At 46.6% G+C, this 20,466-nt stretch overlaps 1 protein-coding gene across 2 annotated transcripts in view; it reads left to right on the forward strand.

Moving 5' to 3' along the window:
- The first annotated feature begins 9,491 nt into the window (after positions 1 to 9,491).
- The window catches only part of LOC143831362 (exendin-3-like), a 90,906-nt gene continuing 79,931 nt past the window's right edge, over positions 9,492 to 20,466 (forward strand). Inside the window, exons 1-2 of one of the 2 annotated variants that reach the window (XM_077324369.1) lie at positions 9,492 to 9,589; positions 12,260 to 12,343. In XM_077324369.1, coding sequence (XP_077180484.1) covers positions 12,282 to 12,343 — 62 coding nt within the window. In that variant the 5' untranslated portion in view covers positions 9,492 to 9,589; positions 12,260 to 12,281. The remainder of the gene's footprint in view (positions 9,590 to 12,259; positions 12,344 to 20,466) is intronic. The other variant, XM_077324367.1, reaches the window with a different exon arrangement.

Raw genomic sequence — 20,466 nt, forward strand, 5'->3', positions numbered from 1 at the left:
CCTCCAGATGTCCATGGACTACAATTCCCATGAGCCCCTGCCAGCGTTTGCTGGCAGGGGCTCATGGGAATTGTAGTCCATGGACATCTGGAGGACCACAGGTTGACTACCCCTGTTTTAGAGCTGTCCTCACAGAGTAGTCCTGTTAAATCCCCCTCAGCCCCACATACCTCACAAGGTGTCTGTTGTGGGAGGAAGGTGGGGAAGGCAATTGTAAGCCCTTTGAGGCTCCTTTGGGTAGTGAAAAGCAGGGTATAAAAAACAACTTTTCTTCTTCTAACTCCCCATTTTCACACCAGATTGACTGACTGTGTCAGTCTCTTTAATATTTATGGGTCCCCCAGCATGAACAATTTTAACCTGAACAGCAAATAACATTTTGTACAACAGTCTCTAAGCCTTTTCTTCAGACAAAATAAAGCCCTGTGTTCTGAAGCAAGTCCATAAATTAACACTTCTTTCACAGGGTGACATATAAGGGAACATCTTTATTTTTTAAAATTCTGTCACCAGGTTTTGTATTACAGAATGCTAAAATCACCACTGCTTACTGTATTAATTAACTCTGCCCGCCCTCCATTGACTTGAAAGCCTAAGAAACTGGCATTTGTCCTACCTTAGGCTGAAGGAACTTCCTTCTCCAAGAACCCTTTCTTCAACCTAAGTAGCTCTTCTGTTCGTGGAGGAGGCATTTAGGGGAGAGGAAGATTCCTTAGGCTGCAGTAAGGCTTCAGAACTTGACAAGCAGAGTGGTAGGATGCATGTCAGTGTTTTCTCCATTGCTTAAAGATATATAAGAATAGCATATTGTCTGATGCTATGCAAACACCCTTCAAAATAGACCTCAGCATCTGCAGCATAATGAGTGTTAAGTTATGGACCATCTTAGTATACAAGCATATGTACACAACATGTACAAATGGAGACAAAATGCATCCACATATCCACTCAGTCTGAAGACCCCAGGAAGGCTACCTTAGATTGCTAAGTCACAATAAGAAAAATGTTAAAGGGAGTCCCGAAAAGGGAAAAGCAGGCAAAAATAATGCCAATGGATCAGATCCAGGAGAAAATTTCTGCTGAGGGGAAAGTGATTTTATCCAGTTCTTCTCCCCTCCCCTCCCCCATTCCTGGGATCCTCTTGAACCCAGGAGTAGCACATCAGGAAACATTTGTGGCTGTAGTGGGAAGTGGAAATAGAAAAAGGGTTGCTGTTTATACTCTGCTTTTCACTGCCAAAAGGAGTCTCAAAGCAGCTTACAATCGCCTCCCCTTCCTCTCCCCACAACAGCTTGAACAGCACTATCAGCTGGTTGCATGTGGAGGAGCAAAGAATCAAACCCAGCTCACCAGATTAGAAGCTGCTGCTCTCAACCACTACACTATGCTGGCTCTCTGGTGTTGGCAGAGTTTAAATATGTAAGAAGGTAGAGTACCAAGTTGCTTAAAATAATAACATAGTTTTATTTAGAAGAGGAATGGAGAGAGAGAGAACGGGTCTTAACTAACTGTTTTCACTCAGTCTGTTGTGGAAGCAGGCAGGGAGGAAATGTGCTCAAAGGAGCAGGAAGTTGCCAATTGAACCAATCAAGACTCGAGGAGATTATTCGGGGAAAATCAGGAAGTTCCTATTCTAACTATGCTAAATATGCAACTCCCCAGATGCCCACTGTAGGATTTTCTTCATATGCTTTTGAATCATGCACACTACAGATCTTGCAACAGTAGGGACACCCGACTTGTGCTGTAGCCCTGCCCTGTGATATTCTAGGAATCCCCCAAACTCTGGGTAAACATTAATGGGTGGAGTAAGACAAATGGTAATTTTGTGTCTCCCTTGTGTGTCCCTCCCCCTTTGTCTGAGGACAGGCAACAGAGGGCAAGAGAGGGAATTTCTGTACCTTCAATGGGCACCCGGCAACCCTAGGTTGAATGAGGGGAATCCCATTCAGCTGATTGAAATTCCCGGTCAAAAGAGATTACCCAAACCAGTGACTTACCTGCAGCAGCTCACCTACGAGAAAAACGCTCTCCCTGATACATAGGGTTGGAGAGTCTATTATCTCTCTATCATTCTCTACCTTGTTCGTTACCAGCTTGGTGTTTTTTCCCTCCTTGAATTTTGCAAGGCATTGTATTGTTCCCAGTGAGGGAAAATGGCCAAGCTCTCAAGATCTCTTTCCTAAGTGGTGACAGATGAATAACTCCCAAAGGGCCTTGTTCTCCACTAACTTCGACTTGTTTCCGAGTTAGTGTGCCTTTACCTTTCAAGTTCGCTTCGTTCCACCTGTGCTGTGGAGAAACACCTTGCTGCAAAAACATCTTGGACCAGCCTCTGTTTACTTTTCATGCTTGTCTGGTTAATTGGTTTTTATTGCTCAGGAAATGGAGCCGGGATTCTCACCTGTGAGGAATGAGGACCTGTCACATAAAAGAAACATCAGCCTGCCCTTAATGTCTGACCTTGGGGGTGATGACAGGCAGGGTCAAGTTAAGGACACCTGTATGGCGGCTTGGCAAGTTTAACCCATGCTGGTGTTAGGGCTCGGACACAGGTACCCAAGTGCATTGAGCACAGGAGATTTTGTCTTGGCAGGATAGGGATGAAGATCTTACAATTTAGAAAGCCCTTTAGAAAGCAACAGGATGCCAGTCCCCCTTTGGAGTTATACCTCATCTCCAGGTGAGGCGGCTCCTGCGGCCAGGAGAAGCCAGAGATCCCTCCACCCCCCCAGCGGAGCCTGGCCGGGGCTTCTGCCTACGACGCAGCGCGGCCGCTTGTTACCCACGTGTCACGTATTGACACGTTCATAGCTGGATGGGGAACGTGCCAATACAGACTGGTATCCCCATCCCTATGTGAGCCTGTGGCCAGTATTATACTATTAATATATATAAGGACTTGTCACTGATGAAAGAACTGAAAACGGAGATTACCTGGATTCCGTTTTGACAGAAGTCCTAAAGAATAAAGAAACAAGGAGAACCACAAAAATAGGACATTTTTCTTTATTTATCATATTGCCAGTGGATAGGTCTGTTTCTCTCTGATTACTTAGAAATACTTAGACAAGACATCCTTCTTTGGCCAACCACTAAATGAGCACAAGCTGGCACTGCTTGTGCAATGAGTGGACCTTAAAACGTATTCCCAGTATTCTCTGCAACAAAGTTGGGATTTCATGACAGATGCTAAATTTTTACTCAGCTGATGAATCAACATGGAAGAACATTAGAACATAAGAAGAACCCTACTGGATTAGACCAGTGGTCCATCTAGTCCAGCATACTGTTTTACACAGTGGCCAACCAGTTCCTCTGGAGGTCAAGGGACAGGACAAAGAGGTCTATGCCTACTCCTGGATGATGCCTCCTGTTTATATTATATAGAAGTTTGCTACCTCTGAACATGGAGGTTCCCTTTCATCAAAACAGCTAGTAGTCACTGAAATCTGTATAATCTCTTATAAAGCAGTTCTTCAAACATCACTACCTCCTCTGGCAGCAAATTCCACATTTTACTCAATTGCTGTGTGAAGAAGTATTTTCTTTTGTCTGTTCTGAATCTACGGCCCATCAGCTTCACTGGATGCCCTTTAGGAAGATTTTCAAAGTCAGTGATGGAAGAACTGGTGACCATATTCAAAGTTTTGATGAGATACAGGAGCCATCTATGAGCACATAGCATAAATGCTCTTTGAATAGCCAAGCATATAGTTAACTCTTGCTTGTGTTTTTATCATGGAACGGCCATGATTTTTATGAGGCCACCAGGGGATCTCTACGTCATCACCTTGGATAGCTTAATACCTTTTTGATATTGAAATGAATTGACTGATGTGGATGAAAACCCAGCCAATAATTTACTATTGCTGACACTGAATCTAAACATATGACCTTTCTGGCAGCTGGCTAAAGTCTCTGCACTGTACCCACACTAAAGTTCAGGGCGTTTCTGCCCGTAGGCCTTGCCCATTGTATGATCCCTTTGTTTAACTGCCACCTAAAGGCTTTGGAAACAATATCCTGCTGGAACGGGACAGGCCTTTAATAAGTAGGTGTATTATGCGTGCCAGTGATAAAGAAAACTTCCTGAACATCTCAGCAAAACTGGCATCGTTTCCACAACAAATCTGAGCCGCAGTTTTTAAGTTCATGGCGCCATTGCTGTGGGGATCTCAGGGTCACGTCACATAGGACACCTGTATCATGGGATTTCCGGTCCCATGCATCCAGCTCAGATCTGGAAAAGTTAAAGATCACCGTTTTAGAGAATGAGCCGTGATATGGGAGATCCTGAGTTCACTTCCCACCTCTGATGTGATTCTACTAAGTGACTTAAAGGCAATCCACTTTCTCTTTTTCCCTGCCTGAGCCCAATACATGCACTTTGGGGATAAAGGTAATGGCCTCTTCAATTCAGCATCCAACCTGCGTGGGTATGTATGTATGTATGTATGTATGTATGTATGTATGTATGTATGTATGTATGGATGGATGGATGGATGGATGGATGGATGGATGGATGGATGGATGGATGGATGGATGGATGGATGGATGGATGGGCGGGTGGGCAGATGGATTGATGGATAGATTGCATTTCTATACCGCCCTCTCTTGTGGCTCAGGGCAGTATACACAAAACACAGGGATAGTACAGCATAATTCATAACATCAGGTAAACAACAATAAACAGTGTTTTCCGTAACTGAAGATAACATTTCCTATAACATTTCCAATGACAACATTAATTTGTTAACTATGATTCCATAGGTTAGACGGTTTGGGATTCAGTTCATGGGGAGGGTTTTCTGGGAACCCAGAAGATGCTGTTGGTTCAGTCAACCTCAACCAAATGCCTGGGGGAAGAGCTTCATTTGTGAATGAATGTGGAACTGTGCTAGCTCTGGCAAGGCTCTGATCTCTACAGGGAGCTCATTCCACTGTTAGATCTGTCGGTCACCTTTGATGTGGTCGACCATGAACTGCTGGCCCACCACTTTGCCAGGACGGGGAAATGGGGCATTTATTGGTTTGTCACCCCTTAATGTAGAACTGAAGCATCTTCCTTTGGTGATTCTACAGGCTCTAAAACAAGCCATCATCTTTGAGCTGAAGTCTTATCTTCTCCTGCCTCCCAGAAGCTTACTGCCAACTTGGAGAAACATCTTAGCAGGTCATCAATGGAGAAAGGCACCAAGTAGTAGGAGATGCCGAGTACCAGGAAAGTCAACCTCTGGATTCAAGTATTGAACCTCAGCCCTTTTATCTGCTCCAAAAGATGGGCTTGGTCACACAGGGGCAATGAGGAGTCATTGCATTTATAAGCCTGTTTATGTGCAGTATAAAGCTTCACAAGGTGTTTTCCTAATGCTGCCTTTTGTTGGCAATACAGTTCTGTAAACCTAATAAAAGAATTGACTAAGATAGCCAGGTCATCATGATCCTCCAAGATACCAGGTTTGCTTGAATTTTATTAATGTTTCAGCAGTAGCAATCTATCTAATAAGGGAAATATGGCTTGAGAGACTCATAGAACGCTAATAGATTGGCAGCCAGTGAAGCTTCTTCAAAATAGGTGACACATTTTCCAGCAACAGACCCCTTGACAACAGTCTATTTCAAGTCATACTTTATTGCACTAGGCCATAGACCAGGGGTAGTCAAACTGCGGCCCTCCAGATGTCCATGGGCTACAATTCCCAGGAGCCCCTGCCAGCATTCGCTGGCAGGGGCTCCTGGGAATTGTAGTCCATGGACATCTGGAGGGCCGCAGTTTGACTACCCCTGCCATAGACCATCACAAGATCAGATAACACTAAAATTGTTCAAAACAAACACAGATCTGTCATGGTTATCACTTAACCAGAATAAAAATTACACTTAACCCATACATTCTGCTCACTATCCCACAGTATTTGCCACAAGGCCAACTCGAATCTTTCTTGCGGCCAAAGCAAAGGTGGCAATCTGTTGTGTCACAAATGGGTCCATATCAGAGAGCAAATGCCTTAATTTATCATGAGCTGAAGAAAATACCCCTGGAATAATTTTATTTAGAAATTTCTTGCTTGGATCTGCGTAAAGTGGACATGCCGATAGTTAGTGTGGCAGATCTTCAACTACTGGGTTCTCACAGATACATAGACGTTGTAAAAAAAGGAATTTGAGCATATCTCCCAGTCAGAACAGGGAATTGACTGAAATCTCAAGGCTGAAAACGCTACCCTTCCTTGACAACAATCAGGTTTCCACATTCTGGACCAGTTGTCATTTCTGGGTTAACCAATAACATTACAAGGAAACAAAAACCCTACTTGGGAAACAGGAGAGAACCAAAAAGGTTAGGGATAAGACCATGTGTACAAGAATAAAACAATTTATTATTAGAGCTCAAAAATGTTTTAAAGACATAAAATAATAGCTCTAATACCCAGAGGAGGAATAAGAAATATTTGCCAGTTGAGGATTCTGCAGGACCAGAACTAGCCATACCAGACAAAAGATGGGGGGTTTTTATCCCCCTGTTGAAAACTGTAAAAACAAAAACCCAAAAAACTGTTATATACAACTGTATATTGACCTCTGATGAAGATCAATATGATCAAAAGGTGCTAGGTCTCAACTTGCTGGCATTCTAAACATTTTTGTAGTTTCTTTGTCTGCAAGGGCAGCCCCACTTCACATGTATTGCAGTAATCCAGCCAGGAGGTTACATGAACAAAGAGTTTCATTTTAGATACAAGAAAGAGGATTTTAAGAATGGATGACAAACCCAATCAGCATAGGACCTCATCAGGAGTTCCTAATTTAGAATATCACTCTGATTTAGGCCAGGTATAAACATCAAGATACTGGCCTCCCTTTTGGAGAACCCATCCACCAATATAAGGCCCCTCCAAGCCCTGATCAACTTCAGTTGTTACTAGGAGGAGGCGGTTCATTGTTTTAATGCTTTTATTGATTTAGATGTTTTTTAAGTTGGTTGTTGTTTTTAAGTTGATAGAAATTTTATTATTATTATTATTATTATTATTATTATTATTATCATCATCATCATCATTATCATTATCATTATTATTAAACCAAATTTCCCTGAAAGATTTCCTGTATCCCATGGCAACCTGGTTGTGTCTGTCAAAAAAGGAGAGGCAGGGAGCCCCACTACATCTGTCATAATGCTTTGTGTGATGTAACTGTATCGTCATGGCAATGCTGAGACTAAGCATTTGGCTTGGTTCCATCATACTCACACATTTCCTCCAATGGGGACACAAAGCAGCTGACATTCTTCTCTTCTCCATTTTATCTTTACAAGAATCCTCTGAGAAGGTAGGTAATGCTGAGAGTGTGTGACTGGACCAAAATTACCCAGCAAGTTACCACAGTGGAGTACAGATGCCAAGGCTAGAGAGAAAGGAATATGGGCAGAGAATGAGAGAACTGCACCCTGGGAGCAAGCTGGGCTTCTACAGGATGAAATACAGCAGAATGAAAACTAAGGTAGCTCTTTGACTGTTAGATAAGATCCCAAACAAGAAGCTAGATTTTGGGGGGGGAAGAGATGGATCAGTGATAGAGCCTCTGCTTTGCATGTGGAAGGTCCCAGGTTCAATCCCTGGCATCTCCAGCAAAAGTTTCAGACAGTTGAATATCTGCTTGCCCAACTCCCTCCCCTGACTCTGGGTCTTCCCTTTGTTCTGCACAAGGGTTTCTGAGATGGGGGAGCTCTATGTAGACCAGAGAACTACTGCCAGCTTCAAATTTATAAAGGATTTATAAATAGAACTAGGTTCATAAGCATATCTTTGGCACAGCACAGATTTAAGCAAATGTGTCAAAAGAAATTGGATAAACCACAATCCTTCTTATCCCACTACTAAAACATAACTATCTGATGTTAAAATTTGAGTAGACACCTCACTCCAAAAGCTTCCCTAGCAGCCACAAGGTCCAAGATGGCTGACTACCTCTTCCCAAACCAGAACAAACTGCGTTTTTGATGGTCAGCAGGCAAAAGAGCTCCCCCTGGTTCCAGCGGCTTAAAATCACCTGTGTCCTACCTCCTCCAGGGCATTCTGGAAAGAAGACAACCTGTTCGCCTTTCAAATGCCTGCCTCCAGGAAGTGGAAGCAGCTGGAAGAACCCCTGTGTATCCTGATTAGATCAACCCGCAGCTGAAGGAAGGTGAGCAAGTGATTAATGTCACCTCTCTCCAGAGCTCAGAGAAGAAGAAGAAAACACTTCCCAGTGGTCATTTTGAAATAGTCTAGAAGGGGGCATTTTGCTCCAGGATGTATGTATGAAGTCGTCTTAAGACTGAGTCAGGTTGTGGGAAAGAGACTCAGCCTCCATGGCAGAGTATCTATTTGGCACACGGGAGGTCCCAGGTTCATTCCTCGACATCTCTACTTGAAAGGATCAGGCCATAGATATTGTGAAAGACTTCGGCCTGAGTCCATGGACAGCCATTCCCAGTCTCAGGAGACAATCAAGATACTGACCTTGATGGACCAAGGGTCTGGATCCGTAGAAGGCAGCTTCACATGTTCACGGGTCTGTCTAAGGCAATATGTTCAGCTGGCACTGGCACCAGCACTCTGGCATAGAAAGGTCTTTCCCAGTCACCTAGATTGATCTTTTATACACAATGCATAGGTTCCACCATACAGCAACAACCATTCCTCCAAGAGGACAGGTGAAGCAGGGCAGACACATCTCCAGGGTATGGAGGGAGCACTGCAATCCCAATCAGGTCTGTTTCTAAAAGGGCTGCATATACTTATGATCTCTGCATTGTATATTCCCCCCAGGGCCACCACAGGTATTTTGCCCAGAAAATTCTATTCTCTGGGACTCAGTTCTTGAGCACACAGGGTCCCAATTCAAATTAAGACCATGGCGCATTGGGAGATGGCGCTTAAGCTTTTTCCCCACACTGCTTTCCTGAACTGCAAAAATGATATCTATGTTTTAGGTTATTTCCTCTTTCGAATTCAAATGTGGTTAAATGACACAGCAAAGTTATCTGTTTTATATATGTTTTATAACTTTTCTCCAGACAACTGTGCAGAGAAAACAATCTGCTTTGAGGGGTAGACTGTATGGCAAAGTACCCCTCTGAGATCCCTCCCTCCTGAAATCCTGCCTTCAACAGGCTCCACCCCCAAATCTCCTAGAATTTCCCAATCCCCAGGTTGGCACCTATATGAGGACCTCGGGACCCTGACAATTCTCTGAGCCCAGCACACACAAATCACACCCAATCAAAAGGACTTGTGGCTGAGTCTCTCTTTTTAAAAAATGGGGCTGAATGTGGCTGCCATGTTGGGGAAGAAAGGTGGGAGGAGGAACCAGAATGAGTGACAGCTGCTAAGAACGCTTTGTTGCCATGGAGACAAAAGACTGTTGGAGGGAGGGGCTGGACAATGGCAGTTGGTGCCTAGAAAGGAACAGGGCTGGAGAGGGGAGAGCCAAGAGGGCAGGGAGGAGATGGAGGCGGAAATAAAAAGAGAAACAAAAACAATGGAGATCTTCTGGTAATTCATCTCCTTCCCTCTACAAGATGAATCCCTGCCTCTGAGCCTAAGTAAGCCTTTCTCAACTTTTTTACCCTTGAGAAACGCCTAAAACCTTCTTCAGGCTTCAAGAAACCCCAGAAGTGGACAAAGCGTGAAGAATCTGGTTGGGAAACTTAGCTGTGGACACGCCCACCCGGGGCCCCTCCCCTTCCACCCCCCTCAGGCCCATCACTGGCCATTTGGGGAGGCTGGGTCAACATGACCATATACAGTCATAGCACCCCAATAACATTTAACAAATTTAAAAATATATTAAAACTAGTAGTAGAGCCCGTTGAAACCAAAATTCAGCGGGCGCTAGGGGCCTGGGGAGCTGTTTTCTCCCCCCCCCCGTTCCGGAAAAAAGCTCCCCAGGCCCCGGGGAAGGCGCTCCGCTGACCTTGTGGCAGCTCCGCGGGAGTGGGAGCGGACGTCTTCGGGGGCTTGTCCGGGTGAGGCGTCCGCAACGTGCGGGAGAAGGCTGCAGGGCCCCCGCCCCGGCAAGGGTAGCCATCTTCTGGCGGCTCCCGGAGCAGCCATCCAGTTTTCGAAGGAGAAGCCGGCCAGGGAGGATTCTCTTTAAAAAGGCTCTCTGGCTCTCTCGGGCGGCAGCCTGACGTGGCGAGAGGCGCTTTGCGCCTCTTACCGCGTCAGGCCAGGAGCAACTGCGAGCCGCGCGCAGCGCGGATCGCAGTTGCTGGGGCTGGGAATCAGAGGGACCAATCGGCAGGCGCTTTGCGCCTGCCGATTGGTCCCTCCGATTGTCTGTCATGAGGAAGGGTCCGGATCATCCCAGACACATCCCGCCCTAGAACGTCTTACTCCTTTATTTAGTCCGTGGCGCCCGCAGCGCCACGGGCGGTTTACAGATTAATTAATTCCAACCCATTTGGGAAACCCTATTAGAACGATCAAGAAATTCCCTGGTTTCCATGAAACCCTGATTGAGACAACCCAGCCTAAGTAGACACCATTATTTATTTATTTATTTAGATTTATATACCGCCCTTCCCGAAGGCTCAGGGCGGTTTACATTAAAACTAGTCAACGATACATGAAACGATACATCTCAGAGGAATCGCCAGTAGTGGGGACGGACATGGGCCCTACCCCCATGGGCCCTACCCCATGACATTTACATTTCTCTTTATCAATGGGAGCAGGGCCACTAGGGGGGTGGGGGGACAAAGATCCCAGGGCCCATGTCAGCTGGAGGGCCTCTGGATAAGGGTTGGCAGGAGCCTCCAGGCCCCTGGTGGAGGATGGTAGGGAAGGGTTGCCAGATCCAGGCTGCGATACTCCTGGAGATTTGGGAGTGATGGATCTTAGGGAGAACGGTAACCTTGGTGGGGTGCAGTGACACAGACTCTACCCTCCAACAGGATCATTTTCTCAAAGGGAACAATCTTTAGTCTGGAGATGAGCTGTAATTCCAGGGGATGCCCAGGCCCCACCTGGAGGCTGGCATCCCTACCCTGGCGCCACAGGCAGCATCTGTCAAAATAACAAAAATGTAGTTTACTTCTACTGCAGTTCTGCACTGCAGCCACTGGGGGCTCACGGAAGGCTGAGCACAGTCAAGAGCAGGGACAGCTCTGGCTATCTACTCAGCAGGGCTGCCAAGAGCAACCCTGAGCCCCTGGCAAAAATGGCACCAGGGCCCACCAGTGGAACCCTGATCCAAAGCACAAATCAGAACAAAACAAATCAATTGGTTTGGGGTTACCAGGAATCCGTAGTGCTAAAAGATTGGGCCTGATTGTCCGCCTGCTTAATTGATATGCCTCCATTCTCCCAGTGGGGAGAGGGTTGCTAGCTATATGTTGGGAAATACCTGGAGATTTTGGGGGGTGAAGCCTGGTGAAGGCAGGAACCTCAGCAGGGTATAATGCCATAGAGTCCACCTCCAAAGCCGCCATTTTCTCCAGGGGAAATGATTTGGGTCATTTGTAATAGCAGGAAATCTACAGGTACCACCTGAAGGTTGGTAACCCATTCTTAAACTTAAAAAAAAACTTTTTAAAAAAGGGGGGAAATCTTAAAATCCAGCATAAAATAAAGTTTGTATAAAAATAATAACAAAGAAGAAGAGTTGTTTTTGATATCCCCCTTTTCACTACCGGAAGGAGTCTCAAAGCGACTTACAATCGCCTTGCTTTCCTCTCCCTGTGAGGTAGGTGGGGCTGAGCAGAGAACTGCTACCTTGGACTGCTTTACCTGCAAATGCCAGGGCGTTGAGCCTGAGATATTGTACCCACACATTGAGAAGGAAATAGAGATTAGTATTCCATTAACATGCATGTAAAGGGTGGGGGGAGCATCTTTGTATTCCTTGGTTAGATCCTGGAGAAATATTAACTGCCCCCCCCCACCGGCTCATAATAATATTAAGAGAGGTTTGCTACTGTACTAGAATTAAGTGCTTTCTGCTGCCTAGCAAGATAGGGATGAGAAAGGCTGGAGACCAAGACTTGAAAATAAATGGGTGGGGACATGGAAAAATTAAGTGGAGGGAGGGAGAAATGCATGAGAAAAGTGTTGGAAAGGTAGAGACAAATTAAGGTAAAGAAAGGTACAACAGCCTAACTCACTCTCTGCAATATCTGGCTGAGCTGGGTGCAAAGGAAGGAAGAGGAAAAGGCTAGATCAGCCCTTTTCAACCTTTGCACCATGAAGGAGCTCCTGAAATTATTTTTCAGATTTTGAGGAGCCCTGCAAGTGATGTCAGCGGATCATGCCTCCCTGCATAACCCTGTCCCAAAGAAGTTAACCCACATTAACAGGTAGGCTCAAGGAGGATGGGGGGGGGGGGGCGGGAGAGATGGGAGGTGGTTTCAGCGGGGAGTAGGATGAAGGTTCTGCTCTCTCCCAGATGCGGAAACCATGAGAGAACTCTCTCACACAAGTCCATTAAGGCAGGAGGGAAAGGCTGCAGACCCCTTCCAGAGGTCCTGTGAACCCCTAGTTGGGAACCCCTGGGCTAGACTGAGAAAATGACCTGTTGCTGGCTGAGAATTACTGTATTGCTTCAGAGTTGTCTGGCTTGATGATCTATTAGACAAATGTGCTTCAGTCTTGGAGAAGGCCAAGACTGGCCTATGATAGAGTACCATTAACTGTCTCAGACTTCCCAAAGCATCTAGTGGGTGCCGCCAGGCCAGAGATGCTTAAAAATGGCTTGATTCTAGAAGTTTTCTACTAGTGTTCTGTTCTGCTGAGCTCATCAACCAAGTCAGCATGGGAGCAAGACAAAATCCGTACAGCTCTTGGCTTCTACAGTAATTGTTAGTCTCCAGCGTCCTAACAAAAGAATAACTCCATTATTTCCTACGAACAGACGAGAGAGTCTGTCCCCCCCCCCCCATCTTATGAAATAATGGAAATCAGATAGGACATCCTCTTGGGTTGCCCCTAGAATTGGACCACCTGGTCCGATCTTTTTGTAACTTGGGAGTTCTTTTGAGAAGAGGCCTCTGCAGCTATGCCACAGGTTTGCTACTTTTATCTCCACCACGCCCCCTCCCCCAAGCCCAGGAAAGGGAAAAAGGGGAACTTTTCCCGCTTTCTCTTTCTCTTTAAAGTTTAATTTGACGATCTGAGCAAGATTTATTCAGCCTTTTATATGTATTGGTAAGTGGCTATTTGGACTGATGTTGGCTGATTCAGGCACTTTTGGGCCAGATCAAATCAAATTGCACATGCCTAAATTGTGTACCACAAGCCTAATGTGCACCAGTATAAAATTACAAAATTACTTGCATGGTTTGGATCAGGGGCCTATGGGGGGAGGGAGTTGGAATCTTTCTCCAGGGACCCATGGTGGTCCTTCGCAGGCCTGAATGGCAGGGAACCTGGCCAAGGGGGCAAGTCAGGCTGGATAAGTACTTAAAAACTGGTGAGCAGGGCAGGAAATCAGGATGCTGTCTCTCCCAGGGAAGGAAGGAAGGGACAATATTGCCCAAACCAGGCTTTTTTCTCCAAAACCAATACATACGACGCTTGTTCTGTATTAACAGTCCTAAGACTGTGACTCCTCCAAACCATAATGTCAATAATTAGTAGTTGGAAATGTCCAGGAAGATCCTACTTTCTCTTTCTGTACAAACAGGAAGGGGCTGGCTTGTTGGGGACTGAGGGGGGGATGTCACAATGAGCAACCAACAGCTGGGAAGTGTTGTTTCCCATACAGCCCAAAGAACATTGTAGGGAGTGACAGTTGGTGAATGCTTTGGAAGTAGGTTGAAGAGAGAGTAGCCAAAAGAACAGCAGGGGCTGAGAAGGGGAAAGAGGAGGAGGAGGAGGAGGAGACAGAGCACCTAAGTGGAGTAGAAAGAGAAGTATGGGACTCTAAAAGGCAGATTGTGAAAAGGGTGTTTATTCCTTGGCTGAGTAATAATTGATAGCATCCCCAGTGTCATCTGAGTTACTTCCCTAGCAACCAAACTATCTGAAATTAGTATTCTAGGAGGGGATAGGTTCATATCTCAACCTGGGCTGGGGAAAGAGGGGAAATTTCCCCAACAGATAGCCCCCTACAGGATGCTATCGGTTCCCAAATGGAGGGGAAGGTATTTAAAAGTATGTGTGTGTGTGGTTTTTTTTTCTCTGCCAACACTCAGAAGGAGGGACAGGCCAACTGCCAAATCCAGGAAAAGCAGCAGGGGAGGCTGACCGTGGCAGATTACAGCGTAAGAGTTCAAGCAACTGGCACAGGACCTTCAGTGGAACACCTCAGCACTCTGAGGTCAATACCTGGAGGATTTCAATGAGGGTGTTCTGGATGAGGAGGCCACCTTGACTGACTTGATGGTTCTGTGTCTCTGCATAGATAGATAGACTGTTGGAGAAATGACAGTGGACCAGGGGCAGAACTAGGATGTAGGTTTGAAACTGTACCACCCCAGTCCCATCTGTCACTGCCCCAAGAACCAACAGAACCTATGCAGTTTGGGGCTGCCTGGCCACACCTCACACCAGAGGAAAAGGAACACGAGTGGGGCTGGACACTTTGCTCATGCCTGCCCCAAGGAGCAATGGCATCTGTTAAACAACTGGCCCCAAGTGAATGTGAGCCTCTTAGCTTGGGGAGACTCATCATGCCAGAGGCTCTGACTCCTGCAGCCTCTAGCACACCCTGATATCAGTCTGGATTCTGCTCCCTGAAAACCATTGGCTCAGCTCAGGCCCTCATTTATTCTGACGCTTCCCAGATGTATATGGATGTCTCCTTCACCAAACAACACCAGTACCTCTGAAGGTGAAGAAACAGGTGATCAAAGTGGAAGTCAACAATGGATGGCTCCTCGTCAGGCCTGGCAACCCAGGAAACTGTACCTATCACCCTGTGTGTGCAGCAACAGAAGGAACAGATGTCCCTGGACACTACCTCACATGCCGTGCTTTCACTTGATTTTATGCATGAACTGACTGATCCAGAACAACCCCTGGATCAACTGGGAGAGCCAGGAACTCAAGTTCCTCCCACTGCCAATATGTGTGTGTTACTCAGTACTGAGTGTTACTGAGTGTTACTGAGCTCAAACCAACCTGAGATAGAGGCTCAGCTACCTCAAAATATCTAAGCTACAAAGACATATTTGAAGACCAAGGGGTGGACCAATTGCTGTGACATCGCCCATACGATTGTAGGATCAACCTCAAGCCTGATGTCCCCTTACTAGTGGGGTGCTTGTATTCCCAAATGCACTGCCCACTGTGAAAGTCTGATCCATACCACACTGGCAAGCACCAAGCAACTTGAAGGAATTTCAAGCGTTCTTGGGGTTCTTGGCCATTTGCAGAACAGCCTCACTCATTGACCCAGATTTTCCAAGCAAAGATTCCCTACCACTAGACCCCTGAAACCAAGAAAGCCTTCTACTCATTGAAGGATTGTTTTGCCTGTGAACCAATTATGGCCCAACCAGATCCAGTGTTCTTTTCATGGTCAAGATTGATGCCTTCAACCAGGTGATAGAGGCCCACTTGCCCCAACTAGCAGCTGATATCATAACCCAGTGACCAAGTATATTCCATTCCTGGCAACGCTCCTCAGTGAAGAAGAACTATACAATCTGGGAGAAGGAACTCCTCACCATCAAGGTGGTGTGTGATGTCTGGTGCCACCACCTACAGGTCTCCTTGGAATCCATCACTGTCCCGATGGAGCATAAAAACTTGAAACACCTACAGATACACACTGCCTCAGCCAAAGCCTGGTTAGCTGGTCCCTGTTCTTAACCCAGTTTAATAGGATCTAATATATCCCAGAGACTAAGAACAAATCAGCAGATGCTCTCTCCCAAAAGAGTGACTTTGGAAAAAGCCAGTCTCATGATCTCCCAATTGTACCTGTCTGGCTCCAGAGGTCTTTGCCACCACAGGTGAAGCCCAGATACTAGAAGACTGAATCTGGGCACAGCAATGGGTAGAACTCCATACTCAGGCCAAAGTCAAGGAGCTTCAAGAGAACCTCAGAAAGACCTCTGATTTTACCATAGAGGGGAATGATGTGGTTATCCACTGCAATACGTGCCCCCAGCTCCTTGTGGAAAGATCATCCTGCTGCACCAGGACACATCTGCAGCCAGACATTTTGGCCATTTCAAGACCACTCATCTGATCAGCAATGCAGTCAACTGGTGAAGCCTGCAGAAGGATGACTTCCGACACATCCAGAGGTATTCCACTTGTCACCAGACCAAGTACACTGTCAGGAAACCATCCAGTTTACTAGAGCCACTTCCAGTTCTGCTACAGCCATGGCATACTCTGAACTTCATCACAGACCTCCAAAAAGTCCAGATGCACACTATCATCCAAGAAGTGGTGGAATACTTCACAAGAGGGCACACTTTGTCCCATGCACTGGATTCAGTTTACCTCACATTTCTGGAGAGCCCTGCACAAGCATCCAGAAATTCAACTATATCTCTCCTTGGCCCACCATCCACAAACTGATGGGCAGACCTTCCTGGAACAGTACCTCCAACGCTACAGTAATTCTTAGTAGGACAATTGGGTGCAACTGTTACCCCACCCCCTGAATTCACATACAGCAATGTGGAGCACACCTCCATTGGACAATCGCCATTTTATGCCAACTTTGGCTATCATCCTAATTTCTGGCAAGCAGCATCCATGACCTACTTTGTGCCTCTGGTCAAGAGTTCAAAGCCCAGCATGCCTTGTTATGAGAACATTTAAACAGGGCCAAGGATGTCTTCTATCAAGTTGAGACACCACCTCCAGAACAACCAGTACTGGTTGACAGGCAAGAAGAGTTTTAAGTAGTACATAACCTGGAATCCTGGATGTGATAGGGAGTCCAGCAGTGCCTGGTAGATTGGAATGGTTATGGCCCAGATTATCACTCCTACTAAGGCCTCCTCTCAGGTGGTGCAGATCCCATGAGGGTCTGAGCTGCCACTGGCTCCCCTCTTAGGATATGTGGGTGAGAGAGTCAATCAGAGCTGCCACTGGTCCCCTTCCCAGGTGGTGCAGAGCAGATGAGAGTCTGAGATGCCACTGGCTCTCCTCCCAGGATATGAGAGAGTTAATCTGAGCAGCCATTGTCCCCCTGTGAGGTGGGGCAGAGCAGATGGGAGTCTGAGATGCCCCTGGCTCTCCTCCCAGGATATGAGAGAGTTAATCTGAGCAGCCATTGTCCCCCTGTGAGGTGGGGCAGAGCAGATGGGAGTCTGAGATGCCACTGGCTCTCCTCCCAGGATATGAGAGAGTCAATCTGACGTGCCATTGGTCCCCCTCCCAGGTGGTGCAGAGCAGATGAGAGTCCGAGAAGCACGAAGTGGGTGAGAGAGTCAGTCCAAACGGCCATTGGTCCCCCTCCCAGCTGGTACAAAGTGGTTGATACAATCAGTCTCAGTTGCCACTCCTACTTGTTGGCACAAAGCTATTTAGTCAGTCCAAATTCCTACTCGACCCCCTCCCAGATGTTGTAATGTGGGCGAAGAGTCCTTCTGAGCTGCCTTTGGGCAGCCTCCCTTTTGGTGCAAAGTAGGCAAGAGAGTAAATCTGAGCTACCCATGGGGCCTCTCCCTAATGGTACAAACCAGGTGAGAAAGTTAGACTAAGCAGCCAGGGGGTTTCTTCCTTAGCGGCATAAAGCAGGTAAGAGTGTAAGGCTAAGCTGAAACTCAGCCGACCTTCTGGAGGTGCAAAGCAGTAGAGAGCAGCCACTGCCCTAGTGGTACTAAGCAGGAGTGTCACTCTGATATGCCATTGGGACCCCTCCCAGGTGGTGCAAAGCACATAAGAAGGCTGACCTGTAACTAGGATCACTTCCTGGTGGTACAAAGCAGTTGAGAGGGTCACTGCGAGCAACCACTGCAACTCGGCCCCTTCCCTGGCGGTAGAAAGGTACTGAGAGAGTCTGAGCACCCACTAGTAGTGCAATTCAGCAGAAACATTGGGCCCCTTCCCAGGTGGTCCCAAGAGGAAGGAAGATAAGGGTGAGCTGCCTCTTGGTCCCCTCCCTGGTGCTGCAATTCAGGAGAGATGGTCAGTCTGATATGCTCCCTCCCAGGTGGGGCAAAGAATGTAAGGCTGAGCTTCAACTAGGACCCCTTCTGGGTGGGTCGAAAAGTGGTTGAGAGTCACTGAGAGCGATCACTAAGCCCCCTTCCTGGTGGTTATTTATTATTTCAATTTATATACCGCCGCATTTCCTAGGAACCCGCAGCGGTTCACAGAATAAAACATTAAAATACAAAAAAAACCCCATAAAACCCCAATTTACAATAAAACAAGCAGGTGGTGAAAACACAAATAATCCATCCCATCCCACCTCGTTCAGACGGTTCCGATGGAGGCTGAGTCTTCTTCCACTAGGGGTGAGTGGGTGCTGGTCTAATAGACAGGGGTAGTCAAACTGCAGCCCTCCAGATGTCCATGGACTACAATTCCCAGGAGCCCCCTGCCAGCACTCGCTGGCAGGGGGCTCCTGGGAATTGTAGTCCATGGACATCTGGAGGGCCGCAGTTTGACTACCCCTGCTCTAGTGGACTTTGATAGACTTTGCCAAGTAGGTAATAGCATAAGGCTGAGCAGCAGCTAGATCCACTTAATGGGGGTAAAAACCAATTCTGAGTGTCACTCAGAGAACCACTGGGCCTTTTCCCTGATGGTATAAAGAAAGAAACAGCAAAAGGCTAACCTGCAACATGGCCACACTCCTGCAAGTGCAAATCGGAGGCCACTGGCCCCCTCCAGAGTGCTATAAAGAAGGCAAGAGCATAGCGCTCTATGTACCATCACTGGTAGTGCTAAATTGTTGAGACAGAGAGTCCGAACACCCACTGGTAGTGTTCTTCAGCAGAGAGTGTCACTCCTATATTGGGTTGTGCCCCTTCATAGGTGGTGCAATGAGGCAGGAGCATAATGCTGAGCTGCAACTAGGGCACATTCCTGGTGGAACAAAGCACTTGAGTCACAGAGGGGCCACAGGGCCCCAACCTGGTGATTCAGGGCGGTAAAGAGAGACAGACACTCAGCACCTACTGTTATTCAGCAGAGACTATTACTCTATATCAGTGGGCCATAATGCGGGTAGAGAAAAAAGGGTAAGAGAGTAAGGCTGAGCTGCCACTAAGACCCCTTCCTGGTGGTACAAAATGGCTGAGAGACTCGTTGAGAGCAGTCATCCCGATTCTGGAGGAGCTGTCACTCTGAGAAGCGAACAGGTCCTTTCCCACGTTGTGCAAAGCAGGGAATAGAGTAAGCCTCAGCTGCAACTAGAACGCCATCATGATGGTGCAAAATAGTTGATAGACTCACTGAGAACAGTCACTGGGCCCCCTCAGGAGACATTGTCACACCGCTATGCCCATGGTCTCCTTCCAGGAGATCCAAATGAAGAAAAAGTATAATGCTGAGCTACAACTAAGACACCTTGGTAGTGGTGCACGAGGATAAAAGACACACATAGAGAGGCCAATAGGAACCATGCTTAGGGGTAAAATTCAGGAGTAGGACCCATTCTTAGTGGTACAAAGCGGAAGAAAGTCACTCAGAGATAGGCCAGTGAGCCTTCTCCTTAAGGGTGAAATTTTGGAAAGATTATCACCTTAATATGCCCATTTCCCCATTCTGGAGGTCCACAGGAGGTAAGAATTTTAGGCTGAGCTGAAAGTAGGACACCTTCTTAGTGGTACAAAGCAGAACAAATTCACACAGAGATAGGCAACTGACCATTAACCTTAAGGGTGAAATTTTGGAAATACTGATACCCTAATATGCCCATTTCCCCATTCTGGAGATCCACAGCAGGTAAGAATTTTAGGCTGAGCTGAAAGCAGGACCCCTTGTTAGTGTTACAAAGCAGAAGAAAGTCACTCTGAGATAGCCCAGTGATCCTTCACCTTAATGGTGAAATTCGGGAAAGATTGTCACCCTAATATCCCCATTTATCCTTCCTGGAGTTCAAAAGCAGGTAAGAATTTTAGGCTGAGCTGAAAGTAGGACCCCTTTTAGTTGTACAAAGCGGAAGAAATTCACTCAGAGATATGGCAGTGAGCCTATACCTTAAGGGTGAAATTCTGGAAAGATGGTCACACTAATATCCCCGTTTCAGTTCCTGGAATTCCAAAGCAAGTAACAATTTTAGGCTGAGCTGAAAGCTGGACCCCTTCTTAGTGTTACAAAGCAGAAGAAATACACTCAGAGATAGGCCATTGAGCCTTCAACTTAATGGTGAAATTCTGGAGAGATTGTCACCCTAATATCCCTATTTCCCCTTCCTGGAGTTCCAAAGCAGGTAAGCATTTTAGGCTGAGCTGAAAGCAGGACCCCTTCTTAGAATTACAAAGCAGAAGAAAGTCACTCAGAGATAGGCCAGTGAGTCTTCAGTTTAAGGGTGAAATTCGGGAGAGATTGTGACCCTAATAAG

Source organism: Paroedura picta, chromosome 3 (assembly GCF_049243985.1).
Source record: "Paroedura picta isolate Pp20150507F chromosome 3, Ppicta_v3.0, whole genome shotgun sequence".
NCBI classification, from domain to species: Eukaryota; Metazoa; Chordata; class Lepidosauria; order Squamata; family Gekkonidae; genus Paroedura; species Paroedura picta.